The 17,445-nt window shown below is 40.6% G+C and overlaps 1 protein-coding gene across 2 annotated transcripts in view; it reads left to right on the forward strand.

Moving 5' to 3' along the window:
* The window catches only part of DYNC1I1 (dynein cytoplasmic 1 intermediate chain 1), a 353,847-nt gene that overhangs the window by 224,280 nt on the left and 112,122 nt on the right, over positions 1-17,445 (forward strand). For both annotated transcript variants that reach the window (XM_047752950.1, XM_047752951.1), the window contains one exon: positions 8,349-8,474. In XM_047752950.1, coding sequence (XP_047608906.1) covers positions 8,349-8,474 — 126 coding nt within the window. The remainder of the gene's footprint in view (positions 1-8,348; positions 8,475-17,445) is intronic.

Raw genomic sequence — 17,445 nt, forward strand, 5'->3', positions numbered from 1 at the left:
GTGGTCTGACTCCTGAGCCCCTCCTCTAATGATGATGTACACAACAGCAATGAGGGAAATAGGAATGATTAGTCCTGGGCATTTATATATAGCACAGCTTCTGTTTTCTTGTAGTCTCTTCTTTTAGTGGGAATAATAACCATGGCTAGCTTTTGGTTTGTTCATTTGTTTCTTATTTTTTTAATTTTAAATGATTTTTATTTTTCCATTATAGTTGGTTTACAGTGTTCTGTCAATTTTCTGCTGTATAGCAAAGTGACCCAGTCACACATGCATATATACATTCTTTTTCTCACACTATCCTCCATCATGCTCCATCATTAGTGATTAGATATAGTTCCCAGTGCTGTACAGCAGGATCTCATTGCTTATACACTCCAAATGCAATAGTTTGCATCTATTACCCCAGATTCCCAGTCCATCCCACTCCCTCCCCCTCCCCCTTGGCAACCACAAGTCTATTCTCCAAGTCTATGAGTTTCTTTTCTGTGGAAAAGTTTATTTGTGCCATGTATTAGATTCCAGATATAAGTGATACTGTATGGTATCTGTCTTTCTCTTTCTGACTTACTTCACTTAGTATGAGAGTCCCTGGTTCCATCCATGTTGCTGCAAATGGCATTATTTTGTTCTTTGTTATGGGTGAGGAGTATTCCATTGTGTATATAGACCACATCTTCTTAGTTCATTCATCTTTCGATGGAGACTTAGGCTGTTTCCATGTCTTGGCTATCGTGAATAGTGCTGCAATGAACACACGGGTGCATGTGTCTTTTTCAAGGAAAGTTTTGTCCAGATATATGCCCAAAAGTGGGATATTGCTGGCTCATATGGTAGTTCTATATTTAGTTTTCTGAGGTATCTCCATACTGTTTTCCATAATGGTTATACCAATTTACATTCCCACCAACAGTGTAGGAGGGTACCCTTTTATCCACGCCCTCTCCAGCATTTGTTATTTGTGGACTTACTAATGACGGCCATTCTGACTGGTGTGAGGTGGTATCTTATAGTACTTTTGACTTTCATTGCTCTAATTATGAGTGATGTTGAGCATTTTTCCATGTGCTTGTTGGCCATCTGTACATTTTCTTTGGAAAAATGTCTATCCAGGTCTTCTGCCCACATTTCCATTGGGTCGTTGGCTTTTTGCTGTCAAAGTTGTTTGTATATTTTAGAGATTAAGTCCTTGTCAGTCACATTGTTTTAAACTATTTTCTCCCATTCTTTAGGTTGTCTTTTATTTTTTTTATGGTTTCTTTTGCTGTGCAAAAGTTTGTCAGTTTGATTAGGTCCCATTGGTTTATTTTTGCTTTAATTTCTGTTGCCTTGGGAGACTGACCTGAGAAAACATTTGTAAGGTTGATGTCAGAGAATGTTTTGCCTATGTTCTCTTTTGCAGTTTGATGGTGTCCTGTCTTGTGTTTAAATCTTTAAGCCATTTTGAGTTTATTTTTGTGCATGGTTTGGGGGTATGTTCCAGTTTCACTGATTTACATGTGGCTGTCCAGTTTTCCCAGCACCACTTGCTGAAAAGACTTTTTCCCAATTTATATTCTTGCCTCCTTTGTCAAAGATTAATTGACCATAGGTATCTGGATGGCTAACTTTTAATTTGTGTTTCTAATATGCCGAGCACTATGCCAACCGCTCTGAAGGCATAATCTTATTTTACCCTCATAACATCAAGTGAGGCAGCCACAGTTACTGTTTTCATTTTAGAGCTCAAAAAAATTGAGGCTCAGAGAAGCTGAGTAAATGATTAAAAATCACTCAGCTAGGCTGTGGTAGTAGAGCGGGGATTGGACCAGGTCTTTGCGCACTTTAAGGCAAATGCTTTTTACCTGTGCCTCCCACAAAGGGCTTATGAATTGGGAACTGAATGAGCTTCCAAGTGCTGACTGACTTTGGACCAGTAGCATGTGCTTTCAGAATTCAGTGGCAGTTGGGATCTGTGTCTGGTTGGACAGGACATTTTGGAAGATGAGGGATTTAGACAAATGGAGGGGAAAAGCATGTGTTCCAGACAGAGCAGTAAAGCAAATAATGTGAAGAGCCCCGTTGAACCCTGCGGGAGAACAGGAGCACTGAAGAGAAGTGTAATCCCCCACAAACAGATTGTCAACAGCCACAAAGTGGGCGAGTGTTATGTCCTCTTGAATCTCCTTTTACATCCAAACAAGAGAGCACGCAGTGCACGGGTGCAGAGCTAATACAAGCAGAGTTTACCCATCCACTTCCGCCAGCGTGTGGGTGGTCTGTGAGCGTGCTCGGGTGTGTGCACAGAAATCAGATCCAAGGCTGAGGAAACACTTAGCTCGGCTTGTTCACTTGTTCAGAGACTGGAAATTACACAGGAACCTTATCTGACACATTCTTTTAAGACAGCTTTTACTGAGTTCCCCGGGTCCCTGATAATGCTCCCAGAGGAGGCCACAGGGCCTCCATCAGTGGGGCTGCTGCTTGCCTGGCCTCAGCGTGTGGTGGGCCCTATTGCCAATGGATAGATTTGTTTCCACACAGGATCTTCTGTGTTGTTTTTGTTGTAGGAAGTGCAACTGGAAAGGGAGAGACTGCATTTATTTTTCCTCCTTTTTGTGTAACCTTCCATCTATACTGTGGGGAAGAGGTTTGTAATTCTGAAACATGTATTTTATTATGGAGCATGAGAAAAAGGAATTAGGGAGTTCCCATTGTGGCCCAGCGGAAACAAATTCAACTAGTATCCATGAGAATGCAGATTCCATCCCTGGTCTTGTTCAGTGGGTCTGGGATCCAGGGTTGCTGTGAGCTGTGGTGTAGGTCACAGACGTGGCTTGGATCTCGTGTTGCTGTGGCTGTGATGTAGGTTGGCAGCTGTAGCTCTGATTCGACTGCTAGCCTGGGAATTTCCATATGCTGTGGGTGCAGCCCTAAAAAGGAAAAAAAAAAAAGAAAAGAAAGAAAAGAAAAAGGAATTGGAACCCTTAGTTCCTAGATTATAACAATTTTGTGAGGTTCAAAGGACCAGGACCAGGTTTACCTGTTTATGGAATGAAGAGACTTTCTGAGTGAATGAGTGAATCAAGATACAATCTGATGATATTAAGAAAGAAAAAAAAGATAGAGACAGTGTCTCACTGTTTAGTAGAGGCATGTGTGCTTAGGATGATAGTGAGTGAAACAGAATGTAATTGGGGGAGGAGGAAGAAACTGTAAAATTTCTGCATAGCTTTGCTTTGATCTCCTGGGTTTCTTAAACAAGAAGACTTTAACTTTACGATATTTGCAAAATATCCACCAAACATTACTCCCTGTAAGACAGCTGGGCACTTGGGGAAGTATATCAGCTTTGCTACTCATTGACTGTTGTTTAGCACAGGAGATCAATAATATTATCCACACACCGTGTGACACATGGGGTGGATGTATACAAAACAAGGGTTAGGATCTTACTCCCACCATATATATTCCTCTCATATGTAAAATTACATCGCCCAGCCTTGGAGTCAGCCAAAATACAAACCCAAGCAGTCTTTAATAGCTGATTTAATTGCCAAACCCAATCAAATGTACCATAGCAAAAAGACTCCCACTCTCACCAAGTCAAATTCATTTACATATGGACTTGACACCTACTCTGTCATGCCCTCTACCTTTTGCATATATTAGGAAGCTTCCTCACTGGTCTCCCTACCTCAATTCTCCATACTGTTGTGTCCTTATAAGTACTTTTTCCAGTTTAATATTTATAAAGATGACTCACTTCCTCTCAATGTCACCTTGGGCAAGTTGCCTGACTTCTCTTGGCTTTAGTTTCCTCATTCATAAAACGATAATCATACCTAGCTCACATGCTTATTGTATTAAATGTGTTACTGTATTTAAAACACTTAAAATTTCAAAAGTGTCTGACCTATAAAAAGTACTCAGTGAAAGTGCGATAGTAGTGAAAGTAGTAGTAGCTGTAACATCAGTGGTTGTAGAGAAGGACTCCTGCTGTCCCCAGAAGTAAAGTCTATCATCATTAACCTGTACTCCGTGATATCTGTGAGGATGCCCTGAGGAATCTCCAGCCCTTTCTTCATTTTCATCCCTTCACATAACCTGCCTCCCAGCCCTGTGCTCTAATATGTTGTCTCCTGTGAATGTGTTCTCCACTGCAAGTTAAGAAGACTTGACCCCTGGCTACCTTAAGCAAGAAGGGAAATTTATTCAAAAGCCACTAAGGTACTCAGTGAATCCCTGGAAAAGATGAAGAACTGAATCTGGGCAGCTTTAGAGGCTTTGCCAATAGGATGCTGTCATATGCTGACTCATTTGCCAGTCCCTGGGTTCTGTGTCTCAGTTCAAAATTTACAATAGCCAAGTGAGAGAATGCGATTGGCCCACCCGTATCAAGTATCAACCCTGCAATGAATTAATTAGCCCTGGGAAGTCAGACCACCTGTGCTGACATAACCTCCAAAGGTTGGGACAATCACTGTGAACCAGGCAAATATCCAAGAGGAATCTGCATCACCATCTGCACCCTTGTCTACACTCTCCTCTCTCTTTTCTCCTAATAACCTATTTGGCAGGGCCCAGTGGAGTCTCTCGGTCTTCTCAGAAGTCCTTTCTAGGAGTTCCCGTCGTGTCTTAGTGAAAACAAATCTGACTAGCATCCATGAGGACTCAAGTTTGATCCCTGGCCTTGCTCAGTGGGTTAAGGATCCAGTGTTGCCATGAGCTGTGGTGAAGATCACATATGTGGCTTGAATCCCATGTTGCTGTGGCTGTGGTGTAGGCTGGCAGCTGCACCTCTGATTGATCCCCTAGCCTGGGAACCTCCATATGCCGCCACTGTGGCCATAAAAAAAAAAAAAAAGGAAAAAGTCCTTTCCAGTGTCTCTCTCTCTCTGCCACATCCCATTCCAACAAAAGAGGTTCTTTTCGCTTCTGTTCTTTGATAGAACTTCATTTATATCTACATCCTTGCACATATCATGCTTTTATATTTGGGTTGTAGTTATTCATACATATGTCTCACCTCCCTCTACTTAATAGTGAGTTCCTATAAAGCAAAGCATGTTATTGTTGATATTCTTGTCCCACGCTCTACCCAACACCAGTGCCCTATGTATGCAGAGAGGGCAGTTGCCGTGTGCCCCAGTGGGCTGGAAGGGCCGTGGTCTTTGAAACCAGACAGACTTCAAGCAGGGTCACACTTTATCATTTATTAGCAACTTAACTTGGCATAATATCCTTTCCCAGGGACCCTTGGCTTCTTCATCTGTAGAGTATACTTCAGAGAATAGCAAGGACCAGATGAGTTGACATATCACCCAGCTCAATATCTGGCACATAATGGGCACTTAAAACATGTTGGTTCCTTCCTCTCCAATAAATGTCAGATTTTATTTCTTTATAAGAACAAACAGCTTGAGAGCAGACCTGGTAATTTCTGGGTAAAATTCTCCTAGGTTAAATGTTAGATAATTCAGCCCAGTGAGTAAGCACAAAATTCCTAGTAGTTCAATATTCTTTTTAAAAAAATAGTTTTAACGTTCGAAGTTTAAAGAATTGTGCAGAGATTTACGGCTTTTTATTGGAGAATAAGAAAATGTGATTAGTCATGTTCAAACAAACATACTGGAGGAGACTTTGAAATCATAGACACTTTCATGAGATAAGAGTTAATCAGTATCTTTAGGCCTTCTGATCCCAGTTACAGAAATTATACCCAAGGCATTTCACTGGTATTTTACTAAAACTCTCCTTGTTTTCTAAAGGAATTTTAAACCCAATCACTTAAAATATTTGAAAAAAAGAAAAACTGCAAGTGGGAGCCAGCGATGAGACCCAGATGTGAAGCTGTGGGATAGACTTCTAGACACATCTGGCTGCCCACTGGCCACTATGGTAGTGGTGTTGATGTTTACAGAGTTGCCTTTTCACATGTGACATAGTTAAACTTCAGATGGAGGCTTCTGTGTTTATCTGGATGTTAGTTTCTCTGAATGGGCTTTGAATCAAAGGCCTTTCTTAATAGGCCTTTGATTTATCCATTGAGGAGTGTTTTCTAATAAAGAATGATTACTTCCCCTGCTGGCCACATGCATGTGTGTCATTGTAGGCTTCTACTGCCTCTGCACCAACAGGCAACTTGTAGCTCTCTGCAGCTTTCTTAAGTTGAAGGAGCTCAAAGAATGAATAATGTCACATAGAAGACCTAGGTGTCATTACTTTCAATAGACAAAAAAAGTTAATGTTCAAATTTATGAGGACACTTGTATGTTACATAAATGCAGCATAGTAAGAAAGAAAAACTTAAATTACCTGTGAGCAAAGAGTGATATGATCTGCTACAATCCCAATGCTATTTTTTAATGGGACGACCTTATAGGAGTGATATTTTCATGCAGTGTACTCTAGCTCATAAAGAATTCCTGTGAGATTTAGCCTCAGTTTACCTAATAACTCTCAGCACAGAGTTCATGTATGATGAGTAGGTATTTCTTCTTGCTGTAGAGTCCTCTTTGTTAGTCTACTATTTGTATTTCTTTTACTCAAGTGTTTAATTGTTGGAGTTATTTGACAATAAAGGATTAAAGATAAGGTCTTTTCCTGAGCACAGGGTTGATAACATAAAAAAGAGCATCTATAATCCAGCAGATTTTGGCACAAATTTATTGTACTACGACTCACCAGACCCTAGATTCAAAGGTCAATAAAAACAAGTCCCTACACTCAAAGAGCATACACTCTGGTAATAAACCTTGACTGAGAAAAACCATAATGCAGTTTGGCAGGCGCCTTAATAGGGGAACACACATAATGCTAAAGGAGGTGATGTGAGACAAAGAGGGGTGGTGGATGGTTAGTTAAGATTGTCTGGAGGATGTGATGCCTGCACTGTGTCTTAACAAATCAGTTAGTGATGTAACCAACACAGAACAGATGTTCCAGTGAGAGTGAGTATCACACTCAAAGGTACAGAGGTTGCACCTTCGAACCTTAGAACTACCCCAGTGAGGCTGGGTCATAGGGTGGGGTTGAAAGGACATTATATGAGATTAAGTTGAGGAGGTAGAAGATGATGGATCCTAAAGGATCCTATATGACCTGGATTTTATGTTGAAAGTAATGATGAGCCACTAAAGTATTTTAAGCAGAGGAGTTACTTAGCCAAATGTATATTTTGTAAAGTCACATTGACAAGGGATGGAGGATGGAGTAGGGGAGGGGAGGACCTGGCAAGCCTGAAAGTGGGAAGCCATTTAAAAAGTTGTTGTCTTCATCCAGACAAGAAATTCATTTAGGAGGCTCTAACTTTAAGGATCGAAAGAAAACGTGTTTGAAAGGTGTTGAGGAAGTAGTGAATAAAACACAGTATATGGGGATGAGAGAGAGGGAGGAGTGAAAATGAACGTGAAGTATCTGGTCTGGACAGCTGGGCAGTGTCAGTGCAGGGCAGTGGCAGGATGAAGGTTGGAAGAGGGGTTGTTGGAAGAGCAGCAGGCTTTGGTAGAAGGTAAGAAGCTTTTTTTCTTTCTCTCTCTCTCTCTCTCATTTTTTTTCTTCTTAGGGCCACACTGATGGCACATGGAAGTTCCCAGGCTAGGGGTTGAATTGGAGCTGTAGCTGCCAGCCTACACCACAGCCGCAGCAATGCCAGATCCAAGCCACATCTTTGACCAGCTCATGGCAATGCCAGATACTTAACCCACTGAGCGAGGCCAGGGATCAAACCCTCATCCTCATGGATACTAGTCGAGTTTGTTACCACTGAGCCATGATGGGAATTCCAAGAAGCTTGTTTTTCTATGCATTGCATCTGATGTGTCTATGGACAACCTTGAGAAATCCCCAGTAGCTGTGAAATCTGTACTTCAGAGAGAGGTCAAGCTTAGAGATACCGATTTGATTATTGTCAGTATATTAATGCCTATGAAAGCTGTTGATGAGATCACCCAGGGAGAATGTGTAGACAGAGACAAAAAAGAGGGCAGAAAATAGCCCCCCTCGGAATAGAGGTAATAGAAGGAGAACCTGTAGGGACTAATAAGAGTGATTAGGAAGAAAATCAGGAGAGAAAGATGTAATGGAAATCAGCATAGAAGAAAAAAGGGACCCAAATATGAGGTGACACAGAGGGTTAGCAGTATGTGCAGCTGTAATTACTGGTGACTATGCTAAACATACATGGAATGTTGAGGATAGAAAACAGGTTGAGTGGGTCGAGGCATTAAAGTCAGTATTAAGTATGCCACAACTTAAAAAGAAACTGCCATTTAAAGTATGTAATGTGCATGTGTCTGTAGGAGTAAGAATGTTTTCTTTGTGTTGCCATCCTGGCATAATCCATCCTTGTGACCTTTCCTCTTCAGTACCCTGAGCTGATGGTTGCTTCCTACAACAACAATGAAGATGCTCCCCATGAACCAGATGGCGTGGCCTTGGTTTGGAACATGAAGTTTAAGAAAACCACACCAGAATATGTCTTCCACTGTCAGGTAGGAGTCAGCACTGTAAAAATAACTTACATCTCCTAGTAGACCAAATATAGTTCGTGCCGCCTTACATCTGTCTTATGTGGAGAGAAAGAACTCAGTTTAAAAACGGAATTGTTGACAATTTTGGAAAATTCCCTCACAGTAACCTAATGTTTTGGGAAAGTGGCAATCCTCTCCAAACAGTTAGGAAGCCTGGTCAGGGACTGTGTGTCATTTTCTTTCTATTTAAAACAGCCCCCATGAGGATGAGTTTATAAAGACCTCGCACTTAGGAAGAAATCCTGGTGTACCACTTCCTCTGCTGAGCAGCAACACATGCTTGCCCACCCACGTGGACTTCCTCAGAGCAGTACCATTTTAAGTTCCCTCATTTCTCTGAAATGCAGTTCAATGGGATTTTGCCAGTTTTCAGTTTACGGGCACCATCTTGCTATACAGATAATAATACTTTTGGTAAGCAATTTAGGGGAAAGTTATCACTATCCTTCTTGAATTGTTGAGAAATCTAAATACTCTTTGCAGTTTGCAACTAGTTTGGGATATTTTACTCCTTGGGTCTGCTGACACATTGGTCTTCTCTTCCATTCAGCACAATACAGGCTGAAATTATGTCACATTTGCACACACTCAGCTTGTCTCTGTTGCCACGACTTTACAGAAGCCTTGGTAGTGGCCAATACACGAACCCCTTTATTAATGCACTTCTCCTGTGATTACACACAAGAAAATGCAGACAAACATTCTAGCTCAAAGTTTCAGCTCCTCAAATATTACAGTTCAGAGATCCTAAGTGGCAGCTTGCTCTGAAAACAAATATATCAGTTGAATAGGGTGGATAAACCTGGTAATATTTGGAAGCTTAGTGCCATTTTGTATCTAAGAGCTGAGTATCTTTTTGAACTAAAACATGTTTAGACTTAAAACATTATCAGATATAATTTGGGGAACAAGAGCTGCTGGAATAAAAGTCTCGGCATCAACCTGATTGAGTAACCTCTAACTCTGGCCATGTTTTTCTAATTTGCTATCTTAAAAACAACAAGAAGTCTAGGTCTGCCTAGTAAATAACCTTTATTTTTTGAACCTTTGAAATGAGAACATTTTTTTCTTTTTCTTTCTTTTTTAGATTATCAAATTTGTCAGTCTGATATGTACTTTCTGTAAACATAGAAGCACAAAATCCTAATTTTTTTCCATTTAAAGAGTTTTGTTGAATTACCAAGAAAATACTAAAAGGATAATGGGATAAGCAGAAGCACATTTTTTGGAAAAATAGTGCCATTCAAACTATTTTGATTCTGTTTAAAGCATATATTAAATTTTTAAAAATTAAAGCGGTAGCATACTATATTTCAGTTGATGTATGTAACATTTATCGTAATTTAAATATTCTTATTAACTGACTATAGGTTGCCTATGACAATAACAATTTGATAGTGTGCTTAATTTTCACAACATTGCATAGTAACAAGTCAGTAGGAAGGTAATCATGCTGAGTGAAGATGCAAGTTCCAAAAGCCTGTGGAATTAACTGGAATTTTCAGATTACCTGTTTTATCACACAATAGTTAATATCAGTATTGACTAGAAAGAACATTCCTCTCTTTCACTCCTGTTATCTTTCGAATCATTTACTAAAGGCTTCACCAAAATGTATTTAATCTTATTTTTAGTTTCCCCTTTAAATGATCCATTATATGTGTTTTAGAAGAAGATGCACTCTTGATTAAAAAAAAAAAAAAAAAGTCAGAAGTGCTCTGAATGTCCTACCAAAAGGCGCTGACTATAATATCTCTGTATTCCCCAAATGTCTACCATTATCCTCATTTCATCTGGTGACTAGAAGCAGGTGAGCGTTCTAAACTCTACCCAGCATTCTCACTGAGGAAAAGGAGAATTCTAAACTTTAAACGTTGGGGTTGATTACGTAACATCTGCAAAAGACCATAAAGACACTGAGATTCTGAATACAAGGTCAAAGCTACTCAATTTAACCACACACGTTTAAAGATATTGGAGATCATGATTGGGCTACTCAGATGTAAATGATAAGTAGTTCATATAAATGACCTTTAATATCATGAAAGGGCCATTTAGAAAATCCTATGAAAACCTAAATTACTGAATACCACTGGAAAACCTAGTTTCTCTTATTAAATTATTTCTCTTAAATGTATCTAACTGTAGGGGGCAAAATGTATCCCCAGCTGTGGGAAGTCAGGAAAGGAAAGAGCTTTGATCCCTCTCCAGAGAGGAAGAAATGGGAGAAGTGGGCACAGCAAAAGTAATTATGAAGCCCTGCTGAGGACTCTTGGAGTATTAGTCAAAATTCTCAAAGAAATAGAACTAGTATATACACACACACAGAGAACTAATAGGATGGATTATATATACAAAGAGAGATCCACACAGAGAGGAACAGAGAGAAATAGAAGGAGACAGAAAGATTTAGAATTGGTACTTCTTCAGGAAACCGTCTTTACTCTTAAGCCCTTCAACTGATTGAATGGGGCCCACCCACATTGTGCCAGATAATTTGCTTTAGTCTACTGGTTTAAATGTTAATCACATTTAAAAAATACCTTCACACCAACATTTAGACTTGTACTTGACCAAAAACTAGGTACTATAGCCCAGCCAAGTAGGCACATAAAATTAACTATCACACCTGAATTTCATCTCAGAGCAATCCAGGAAACTAATACCTTTCACAACTCCTAAAGTCCTACTAATTTCAGACCACTTCGGGCTAATAAGCGAATATACCTAGGAGTGATCAACTTTGAAATTAGTAGACATTGGATGAATGGGAGCTTTCCTAAGAGGCGAGACTAAAAAAATACTTTGAGGACACGGGAAACGTCTCTGTGACATTGAATCTACGAAAATAAAAAGATACTAACATATTGAGAATCCCCTCTTTACATCCATTGTCATAAGCTCCTGTTACCCTCCAGATGAGAAACTGTGGCTCAGAGAAGCCATGCACCTGGGCAGGTGCTTGTAAATGACAACGCCTGGTTTCTAGTCAGCTCGTTGTTGCTCCAAAGCCCTCATGCTTCAGTAGTTGGGGAATCAGCAAGGTAACACCATGCAGGTGTGTGGCGTGGAAGTGGCGGGGGGAAGCCCGAATAGAGAAAAAATGGAACAGATGTGTTTTTCATCTTAGCTGACCATTGCAATCACTTGCATGGCTTCAAGACCTACAGGTACCTGTGTTTCACCCAGAGATTCTGATTTAATTAGTCTAGGGTGCAGTCTGTTCATTTTTAAAAGCTCCCAAGTGATTTGAATATGCTATAATAGTTAAAAGCCTCTGAAATGTAGAGAAGAGGGGAACAAAGAAGAAAGGGGGTGATAGGTGATGAAACTAGTTGGCTTCTTTATTTAGAAGTGTTCCCACCATTCCCTTTTCCTCTTGGCCCAAACTAGAGTGCCATTTCCTGGCTTTATCACTCTGATGCCCTCCCACCTGATCCTATTTGAGAAATTTCCTACCAACTCCCTACCCCTTCCCACTTCACCTCCACGTGGAGGAGGTGGAGCCCTCCACGCCCCACCCCCCCATACACTTATTTCCTCCAGCGAATACGTCGCTGGCGTCTGCTTCTAGGCATGTTTAGGAGACCCAGGGTTGTTTTTCTGAGGCTGGGCTGAAGACCACATTGAACATGACACAGCGTGCTTCAGCGAGCACTGTTTATTTTGGGATAGCGACACACCTTGCCATAGTTGATCTCCATGAAGTTTGGAGAACCACCAGGTAAATATCAGTGGCAACCAAAAGAAAACAAAAGTACCTTAATATTGGGTGTCCTCGAGCTTTTGGGAGACCAAAGTAGGCATAACTTGGGCAGCCAGGGAATATGTCAATGAATTAGTGTATGGAAGTGAGTTGGAGGGAAAAGAAGGGCAGTTTGGTCATCATGCACTAAGTCTAATTACTATGGTGATAACTACATTGTCTAGACTTTACATTTTTTAAAAAAAATTTATAGTTGATTTATAATGTTCTGTCAATTTCTGCTGCATAGCAAAGTGATCCAGTCATATATTCATATACATTCCTTTTTTCACATTATCTCCATCATGTTTTATCACAAGTGACTAGATATAGTTCTCTGTGCTATTGTACAGCAGGATCTCATTGCTTATCCACTCCAAATGTAATAGTTCGTATCTACTTACCCCAAACTCCCAGTCCCTCCACCTCCCTCTTAGCAACCATAAGTCTGCTGTTCAAGTCCTTGAGTTTGTTTCTTTTCTGTAGATAGGTTTATTTCTGCCATATATTAGATTCCAGATTATCATATGGTATCTTTCTCCTTCTGACTTTAGTATGAGCATCTCTAGTTCCATCCATGTTGCTACAAATGGCATTATTTCGTTCTTTATGGCTGAGTAGTATTCCAGTGACTTTACATTTTCGCAGCTCTCTGCCTTCATGATCTCATTGCTCCTTAAAACAGGAAAGATGTTGTTGTTCTCCTTTTCCATTTGAAAGACTGCACACTTGAAGGGTCTCCTGGTGGGTGGTAGAACCAACCCTGGAAAAGGGGCTCATTCTACCACCTGCCTCACATTGTCTCCCAGGCTGTACTCTGCAGTGATGGGTCAACGTGGGGCTTAATAGCAAAGGCCATGCACTTCATTCAAAGTGTATTTTTGTCAGCCTGCCACTTAGAAGACATTGGTTAGAATGTGGTCCGAGAAGTGGCTAGCCTTGCCGTCTTCCAGCTTTAATTCTGGGGGGAGTTTGGAGAGCCCACAGAATTAAATACACATGAAAAAAGCCAAAACTGCCCCTCACTGACCTCTCCCTTTGCTCTGACATCTTTTCTGACCTTTGGGAAAGCTTACTACCACGGGGCCTTTGCAGACACAATCTCACTGAAATCAGGTAGATTGAATGTGCTTCCACATTCCCCATTCTGTCAAAATTAGACAGTGTCTGTAGTAAGAGAGAGGATTGGGGGTGGGGAGGAGCTACATGTGCCTCAGGATGATTATACTTTTTATCATTTTGGAGTAATCGCGTTAGCTAGCCATTTCTTGCTAATCTCAGCTGTTCATATTTTTCACAAGCGTATAGTTGCAAACAAATCAATGACTCAGAAGAGCATCGTTTCAGGCACTTAAAAACAAATGCACTAGACACCCATACAGTTCGATGTTCCTTTGCAAAGGCTGACAAGCTTTTAGCGTAATCATAAAAAAATTGCCAGAGGAAGGCTCCTTTCTCTCTTTGAGAATTGCAAGGCCAAATACCTTCTGTTTTCATGGGCAGTTTCCTGTCTTTGCTAAACTGAATTTTTAGTGTGGACTCTAGTCCTACATTTTCTATTTTGATTTCAATAAGAGCTATCCGTACTTGGAAAATATCGGTGGACTCTGCATAGAAATCAGCCTCTCAGCCCCACCACACCATCTGGCAGCTCTCCTGCCGTCTTCTGTAGTGGCTTCCACACACTGTCATTACATTATGTATCTGACCACCCTGTATTGCTTACCCTGGTGTGGTCTTTCTCTTTTAAACAGAATGAATAGAATCAGAAATATATATCTTAGAACTATCTGCATTGAGGTAAGTGGAAAAGCTATATTTAGAGGGTTGGCGTGGTTCAGAGGTTTTTATTTTTACTTCCCCGCCCCCACCACACACCGATTTGGTTTCTTTGTTCTTGGCATTCTCTCTCTCTCTCTCTTTTTTTTTTTTTTTTGTCTTTTTGACATTCACTTTTTAAGGTTTATCTGACGATGACCTGAAACTGACATAGACCTGAAACCCTCCTGAATTCAGGGCAGAAAGTAGTATATGAAGTGGGGTTGATACTGGCTAACCTCATTTGTGTCTGTGTTTAAAATCCTCAGCTGACTTTTTCCCCATGCGTGGCTTCCCTTCTCATTAAGATTCTATAAAGGTTACAGATGGGGCTGGAGGTACAGCTTGAGCCATCCAGCATTTGGTTCTGGGTGAGGTTCCTGCCGACCTCATGACCCCCTCCCTCCCTGTGTGTGATGGGAACACTGGAGAGCTGTGGGCAGCTGGTGAGGAGAGCAGACAGGAAGGCAGGAGAGCTCCTTGAAAGACGTGCTCCAGTTTCTAGTGGAACTGTGAGGTTTATTGCAGTAAACTTGATTTATTCTCCCATCCATTGCTGACCCTCCCCAGTTCAGATTGTGGTCTGAAATCCGAACTGACAAAACAGCTACAGGGAGTTCCTGCTGTGGTGCAACAGGTGTCTCTGAAGCACTGGGACGCAGGTTCGCTCCCTGGCCCTGCACAGTGGGTTAAGGATCTGGTGTTGCCTCAGCTTAGGTGTAGGTCGCAACTGCTGCTTGTATCTGATCCCTGGCCCAGGAGCTCAATATGCCACCGGGTGGCCAAAAGAAAAGAAAAAAAATTGTATGACAAAACAGCTATGGACACAAAATATAGAAATTAATTTAAATGGTTTTTCCAGAGTTCCAATTGTGGCTCGGCAGTAATGAACCCCACTAGTATTCATGTGAATGCTGCGGGTTCGATACCTGGGCTCGCTCAGTGAGTTAAGGATCCAGCGTTTCTGTAAGCTGTGGTGTAGGTCACAGATGCAGCTTGGATTTGCGTCACTGTGGCTGTGGCATAGGCCAGCAGCTACTGCTCTAATTCAGTCCCTAGTCTGGGAACTTCCGTATGCCATGGGTGTGGCCCTAAAAAGCAAAAATAAATTAATAAAATTTCCAAGGTATTTTATGGCCAGAGAAGTGTTAGAATTTGACCTGAGTACTTTTTTTAATTAAAGGGAGGGTAACTTCCTTATAGCCTGATTTAAAAAATGTCATTTTCTAAGCTTTTCTCTTAGATGTGGCAAGGGGTAGTTACTCATACCCCATAGATGTCAGAAAAGAGAAGAGGATGAATGAATAAAAAATTCATTGACAACTAGGGCCACATATTCAATATGAGTTCCCAGAGTGACAAAATGAGGGGACGTAATAGGTGCTTAGTAATTGAAGAACAAACTCTCTAGACAAGGACGTGCTAAATAATGTAAGATCCAGTTTTCAAAGGCAGTGTCAGGTGAATGGCAGAATGGAGAAACCCAAAAGAGGAAACCTTAACCATTGTTGTATAGATGGTGATACACATTTTGAAGTATACAATTGCAGATAATTAAAGAATACATGTGATACAAAGGTAGAATTAAACCCTGACATACAAGATGCAGATTATATGAATCAGACAAGTGCTGTTTTGTGTCCCTAGGAAAAGGCATAAGGAGTTTAAATGTGCATGCTGAAATGAAATACAGACACTCAGAAATACCTCTTTTATGCCAATTGGGTATGACTGGTCTGACGATCAAGGCTTGAGCTAGACACTGATTCTTATTAAATCAAGCTGCAGGAACTTCTTTTTCTGTTTTGGCCCAGGAAGCTGGAAGCAGAGAGACTGCCTTGCCAGCTTTCAGTCTTTAATTTTTTTTTTATTGAGGTATAGCTTATTTACAATGTTGTGCCAATTTCTGCTGTTCAGCAAAGTGACTGAGATATATATATATATATATATATATATATATATATATATATATATATATACACACACACACACATAATTCTTTTTTTATATTCTTCTCTGTCATGTCTATCTGAGGAGATTGGATATAGTTCCCTGTACTAAACAGTAGGACCCTGTTGTTTATCCATTCTAAATGTAATAGTTGGCATCTATTAACCCCAAATTCCCAGTCCATCCCACTCCCTCCTCCATTCCCCTTGGCAGCCAGTCTGTTATCCATGTCTGTGAGTCTGTTTCTGTTTTGTTGATAGGTTCATTTGTGCCGTATTTTAGATTCCACAGATAAGCGATATCATATGGTATTTGTCTTTCTATTTGTGACTTAATTTCACTTAGTATGATAATCTCCAGTTGCATCCATGTTGTTGTAAATGGCATTATTTCATTCTTTTTTATTGGTGAATAGTATTCCATTGTATCACATTCCGTTGTACCTTATCTTCTTAATTCATTCACTGTCAATGGACATTTAAGTTGTTTCCATCTCTTGGCTATTGTGAATAGTGTTGCTGTGAACATAAGGGTGCATGTATCTTTTTGAATTACAGTTGTATCCAGATATATGCCCAGCAATGGGAATGCTAGACCAAATGGTAACTCTATCCTTAGTTTTCTGAGGAACCTCCATACTGTCTTTCCTAGTGGTTGTACCAACTTATATTCCCACTAGCAGTGTAGGAGGGTTTCCTTTTCTCCACACCCTCTCCAGCATTTTGTCATTTGTAGACTTTTTTTTTTTTTTTTGTCTTTTTGCCATTTCTTGGGCCGCTCTCGCGGCATATGGAGGTTCCCAGGCTAGGGGTCGAATCGGAGCTGTAGCCACTGGCCTACGCCAGAGCCACAGCAACGCGGGATCCGAGCCGCGTCTGCAACCTACACCACAGCTCATGGCAACGCCGGATCTTTAACCCATTGAGCAAGGGCAGGGATTGAACCCGCAACCTCATGGTTCCTAGTCGGATTCTTTAACCACTGCGCCACCACGGGAACTCCATTTGTAGACTTTTAATGATAACCATTCTGGCCAGTGTGAAGTGGTACTGCATTATAGTTTTGATTTGCATTTCTCTAGTAATCAGTGATGTTAAGCATCTCTTCATTTGCCTACTAGCCATAAGTGTTTCTTCTTTGGAAAAATGTCTATTTAGATCTTCTGCCTGTTTTCCACTTCAGCTGTTTCTTTGTTGAGTTGTATGAGTTGCTTGTGTATTTTAGAGATTAAACCCTTGTCCATTGCATTGTTTTTGCAAATATTTTCTTCCATTCTGTAGGTTGTCTTTTTTAATGGTTTCCTTTGCTGTGCAAAACTTGTCAGTTTGATTAGGTCACATTTATTCTTTGTTTGTTTTTTCCTGCCTTGAGAGATTTATCTAAGAAAACATGGTACGATTCATGTCAGAGTTTTGCCTA

The sequence above is a fragment of the Phacochoerus africanus genome, chromosome 11 (assembly GCF_016906955.1).
Source record: "Phacochoerus africanus isolate WHEZ1 chromosome 11, ROS_Pafr_v1, whole genome shotgun sequence".
NCBI classification, from domain to species: domain Eukaryota; kingdom Metazoa; phylum Chordata; class Mammalia; order Artiodactyla; family Suidae; genus Phacochoerus; species Phacochoerus africanus.